Below are 5,937 nucleotides of genomic sequence, written 5' to 3'. Positions count from 1 at the left end.
CTAAAAACATACAAATTAAGAGTTATTATCTTGTTTATTATGCATTAAGATAAAATACTGCATCCATGTATTGACTGATATTTTTGTAAAAAGTCATAGTATAGTATTGGTAGACTTTTCCACCTTAGCCACAGCCTTCATAGCATATGTTGAAAAGGTCATTAAAAACGTCACAGTATAGTACGTCGTTAAAAAAGTCATAGTATAGTATGTCAAAAATAATCATAGTATTTTTTATCGTGGGACTGCAGGGCCAGGGGTTTGACGCACTGACCTTCCAATTCGAAGACAACCGCTCTGCCACCTGAGCCACAGCCATAACAGTATAGTATGTCGAAAGAGTCATTCAAAAGTTATAGTATAGTGTGTCATAAAAATGTCAAAAAAAAAGTCATTGAATAGTATGTTGAAAAAAGTCATAGTATAGTATGTCGATAAAAAGTAAAAAAAAAGTCATGTTGAAAAAAGTCAAAAATAAGTCATAGTATAGTATGTCGAAATATGTCGGAAAAAAGTCAGTATAGTATGTCAAAAAAAGTCAAGAAAAAGCCACAGTATAGCATGTAGCTCAGTCAGAAGGGACTTGGCTTTGGAACCGGAGGGGCGTTGGTTCAATTTCCCGGACAGACAAAGTTGAGTAACCATCATGCTATGTTGAAAAAGTCAGTAGTCGGTCTGTAGTATAGTGTATATACTGTATATAGTATGAAATAAAAAAGTCATAGCATAGTATATCGAAAAAAAACATAGTGTAGTATGTTGATAAAAGTTCTCAGTCAGTAGGGATGTGGCTTGGGATCCGGAGGGTCGCTGGTTCAATTCCCTGGCGGACATAGTATGTCTTGTGTACATCTGTTCTGTAATTTGTAAAAAAATACCAAATATTCCAAAAGAAAATTGTTGCTGTGTTGCATTCCTTATTAAAAAACTCATAGCATAGTATGTTGAAAAAAGTAAAAAAAAAAAAAAAAAGACATAGTATAGTATGTCGAAAAAAGTCAAAAATAAGCCATAGTATAGTATGTCTTTAGCTCAGTCAGTAGGGACATGGCTTGGGAACCAGAGGGTCGCCGGTTCAAGTCCCCGGACGGACCAAGGTGAATAAATGTCATAGTATGAATATCTATGTAGAAGAAGTCAGTATTGTCAGTCTGTAGAAAAAAAAGTTATAGTATGTCTTGTGTACATTACATGTCATTTGGCTGACGCTTTTATCGAAAGCAACTTAGAATTGCTATATATGTCAGAGGTCGCACACCCCTGGAGCAACTAGGGATTAAGTGCCTTGCTCATGGGCACATTGGTTGTTGTAGCACAGTGGGAATTGAACCCAGGTCTCCCACACCAAAGGCATGTGTCATATCCACTGCGCCATCACCACCCCTTACACCGTACATCTGTTCTATAATTTGTAAAAAAAATTCTAAAACCAGATATTCCAAAAGAAAATTGGACCTCAAGTGGGAGCTGAACATCAGCTCCCTCGTGAAGAAAGCACAACAGAGGATGTACTTCCTGCGGCAGCTGAAGAAATTCAACCTGCGTAAGACAATGATGGTGCACTTCTACACAGCCATCATTGAGTACATCCTCACATCCTCCATCACCATCTGGTACGCTGCTGCCAGTGCCAAGGACAAGGGCAGACTGCAGCATGTCATTCGGTCAGCTGAGAAGGTGATTGGCTGCAATCTGCCGCCGCTCCAGGACCTATACGCCACCAGGACTCTGAAGCATGCTGGAAAGATTGTGGCTGACCCCTCCCACCCCGGACACAAGCTCTTTGAGCCACTCCCCTCTGGCAGGAGGCTGAGGTCCATCAGGACCAAAACCTCACGCCACATAAACAGTTTTTTCCCGTCTGCCACTAGCCTTCTAAACAAGGCCCGGAAACCATCCTGACTCTCCCCAAACTACACCTCTGGCTCCTCATGCCACTGTACCTACTCTGCTGTAGCGTTCCTTTTTACTACTGTTTAACTTATTTTACTATTTATTTAAATTTATTTTATCGTTATTAATACATACTGTGTGTATATGTTTATACTTATATTGTTTATATTCTTTTTATCCTTCTTATATTTGAATGTGTGACATGCTCCAACAACACCATGACAAATTCCTCGTATGTGCAACGTACTTGGCAATAAAGCCCTTTCTGATTCTGATTCTGATTCTGAAAATTGTTGCTGTGTTGCATTCCGTATGTGTTAGTATAGTATGAAATAAAAAGTCCTAGTATAGTATGTCGAAAAAAGTCAAAAAGAGTCATAGTATGGTGTGTCATAAAAAAGTCCTAGTATAGTGTGTAGAAAAAAGTCGAAAATAAGTCATAGTATAGTATGTCGAAAAAAGTCGAAAAAAAGACATAGAATGGTATGTTGATAAAAGTCGGAAAAAAGTCATAATATAGTATGACGAAAAAAGTTGATAAAAGTCATAGTACAGTATGTCGAAATATGTCGAAAAAAGTCATGGTAATGTATGTCGAAAAAAAAGTCCTAGTATAGTATGTCGAAAAAAGTCAAAAAGAGTCATAGTATGGTGTGTCATAAAAAAGTCCTAGTATAGTGTGTAGAAAAAAGTCAAAAATAAGTCGAAAAAAGTCCTAGTATAGTATGTCGAAAAAAGTCGAAAAAAAGACATAGAATGGTATGTTGATAAAAGTCGGAAAAAAGTCATAGTATAGTATGACGAAAAAAGTAGAAAAAAGTCATAGTATAGTATGTCGAAAAATGCAAAATAAAAGCCATGATATCGTATGTCAAAAAGAGTCATAGTATGGTGTGTCATAAAAAAGTCCTAGTATAGTGTGTAGAAAAAAGTCGAAAATAAGTCATAGTATAATATGTCGAAATATGTCGAAAAAAGTCATAGAATAGTATGTCGAAAAAAGTCAAAAAAAGTCATAGTACAGTATGTATGGACACATTGGTTGTTGTATCACAGTGGGAATTGAACCCAGGTCTTCCACACCAAAGGCATGTGTCGAAATATGTCGCAAAAAGTAGAAAAATGACTGTATAGTATGTCGATAAAAGTCCAAAAAAGTCATAGTATAGTATGTCGGAAAAAGTCGCAAAAAGTCATAGTATAGTATGTTGAAAAAAAGGCGAAAAAAGTCATAGTATAGTATGTTGAAAAATGCAAAAATAAGCCATGGTATCGTATGTCAAAAGATAGTCCTAGTATAGTATGTCGAAATATGTCGAAAAAAGTAGAAAAAAAGACAGTATAGTATGTTGATAAAAGTCCAAAACAAGTCATAGTATAGTATGTCGATAAAAGTCATAGTGCGTATGTTGAAAAAAATGCAAAAAAAACTCACAGTATAGTATGTCGGAAAAAGTCGCAAAAAGTCAGTATCGTCAGTCTGTATAGTATGTAGAAAAAAGTTATAGTATAGTATGTCTTGTGTACTGTTCTGTAATTTGTAAAAAAAATCTGAAAATAAAATATTCCAAAAGAAAATTGTTGCTGTGTTGCATTCCTATGGAGCCCCTAAGGGGACATGAGGAAAAAAAAATTAAACTTTAGTTTCATGTGCTCACGTGAAACTTTCATGTGAGCACATGAAACTAAAGTTTACATTTTTTTTTGCTCATGTCCCCTTAGGGGCTCTGTAAAAAAGTCATAATATAGTATTTCAAAAAAAATCACATTATAGCAGAATAGTATGTCGAAAAAAGTCAGAAAAAAGTCATAGTATAGTGTGCTGAAAAAAGTGGAAAAAAACACAGTACTGTATCTCAGTCAGGACTTGGCTTGGGAACCAGAGGGCTGCAGGTTCAAGTCCCCGGACGGACAAACTCAAATGACTGTTACTATGTTGAAAAGACAGTATAGTCGGTCTGTATAGCATGTCGAAAATAAGTTATAGTATTTCTTGTGTGCATCTGTTCTGTAATTTGTAAAAAAAAAATGAAAATAAAATATTCTGAAAGACAATTGTTGCTGTGTTGCATTCCTTCTTTATTAGTATAGTATAAAATGAAAAAGTCATAGTATAGTATGTTAAAAAGAAGTCATAGCATAGTATGTCGAAAAAAAGTCGAAAAAAGTCATTGTGTAGTATGCCAAAAAAAGTCTTAGTATAGCATGTTAAAAAAGTCATAGTATAGTATGTTGAAGAAAGTCAAAAAATAGTATATATCAACAAAAAGTCATAATATAGTATTTAAAAAAAAATCATATTATAGTATGTCGAAAAAAGTCATAAAAAAAGTCATAGTATAGTGTGTTGAACAAGTCAAAAAAAGTCAGCATAGTATGTCGAAAAAAGTCATAGTATAGCATGTTAAAAAACTCATAGTATAGCATGTTAAAAAACTTATAGTATAGCATGTTAAAAAAAACTCATAGTATAGCATGTTAAAAAAACTCATAGTATAGCATGTTAAAAAACTTATAGTACAGCATGTTAAAAAACTTATAGTATAGCATGTCGAAAAAAGTCGAAAAAAAGTCTGTATAGTATGTCGAAAAAGTCATTATTTTTTGTCATGGGACCATAGGACAAGGGGTTCACACCACCAACCTTCAAATTGGTAGATGACCACTCCACCATTTGAGCCACAGCCATCATATATCAAAAAAGTATTTAGTAAAAAATTCAGTATAGTAAGTCTGAAAAAAAAGTCATAGTTTAGTATGTGAAAAAAGTCATAAAAAGTCATATGTCGATGAAAGTCGCGTCATAGAATCAACATATCTACACTGTTTTCACACATGTATGGTGTTCTGCTGTGCAATTATTTAAAGATGACAAGATGTCTGGACTGTAAGGAGGCAGGTCAAGGGGTTAGAGGTCAGAAATTAGAGGTGACCACCTGCTGAGTTTCCCGTTCTTGGTGCCGTTATTCCACATCAGACGCTTTAGCTCCTCAGATGGGAGGACCATGCCACTGTCACTCTGCTCATCCTAAAGCAGAGAGAATACAAACATGCAGCTTATCAGAGAGTTACTGAGTTTTTGTTGTCTGTGTTTATATTTTTGTATCTGTTTTCACTGAAAGTAATCAATTCCGACAAAGTGAGAATGCATTTTTGTCTCATCCCCTGTATGTCTGTATGCAAGCAGAAGTGTAGGTGTTTTCTTACATCAGGGCTGTCTGGCTCCTCGCAGGGCAGTTCCTCAAACGTCTGAAGTGTGGCCATACCCCTCATGTAACTACATACATTCAGATTAAAAACATTAAAAGTTGGACATTTCTCTCCTTTCTCAACCTGTTTCCTGTTGTTTCTGAATTAAGTTTCAGTTACCTCACACAGCTCTCATCACTTTCACATCTGCATCTGTCATGCCCATTTTTCTCCCTTTTCTTGTATTCATTATACTACAGCACTTATCTACCATATTTGATAAATCATATATAACATCTTAAGTCAAGGTGCACTGACTCAGACTCAAACCGCCATGCTGTATATTAAATCGCATAGTGTTTTTATTTTATCTCTGTTTACTTACCTCATGTTTGTGACTGCAAGAAGGTTTTCTTTGAAGGTCTCGCTGTGACCAGTGTCTCCAGTCATGTAAGATCCCAGAGGAATATAATCCTTTCCATCCTGTTAAAGAGAGGGAACAAATCAGGGTGTAAGACATCCTGTCCTTTTGTGTAGCTTATCCATATGTTGAGAAACATTTTGCTGGACAAGAAATAAATCATAAGCCTGAAGGAGTAAGATCTATCAAAAGCCTGACCTGCTGAACCCTCGCTTGCAGCAGGTCTCCCAGGGTCTCCACCAGGTTAGTGAAGGTGGGTCGATCTGAGGGACTGGCCTCCCAGCATGCCAGCATCGTGCTGTAACTGCAAATACAAATATACAGGTCTACATCAGGAGACATGATATATAGGTTTGAATGATGCTTTTCCCCCTTGGGACCTTCCTACTTTTTGGACCTCTATTCCCTGCTTCCCCCCTACTGATTTCAGTAAC

General features: G+C 36.1%; 1 protein-coding gene across 1 annotated transcript in view; it reads right to left on the bottom strand.

Annotated features, from left to right (window-relative positions):
* Positions 1-5,937, bottom strand: part of flt1 (fms related receptor tyrosine kinase 1) — a 46,741-nt gene that overhangs the window by 2,918 nt on the left and 37,886 nt on the right. Inside the window, exons 26-29 of the mRNA XM_031282057.2 lie at positions 5,702-5,807; positions 5,468-5,565; positions 5,101-5,170; positions 4,830-4,921 (exon numbers count right to left, since the gene is read on the bottom strand). Of these exons, the coding sequence (XP_031137917.1) occupies positions 4,830-4,921; positions 5,101-5,170; positions 5,468-5,565; positions 5,702-5,807 (366 nt within the window). The remainder of the gene's footprint in view (positions 1-4,829; positions 4,922-5,100; positions 5,171-5,467; positions 5,566-5,701; positions 5,808-5,937) is intronic.

Source organism: Sander lucioperca, chromosome 1, assembly GCF_008315115.2.
Source record: "Sander lucioperca isolate FBNREF2018 chromosome 1, SLUC_FBN_1.2, whole genome shotgun sequence".
Taxonomy (NCBI): Eukaryota; Metazoa; Chordata; class Actinopteri; order Perciformes; family Percidae; genus Sander; species Sander lucioperca.
The sequence above is the reverse complement of the archived record's forward strand: the minus strand, read 5'-3'. Positions and strand labels throughout refer to the sequence as shown.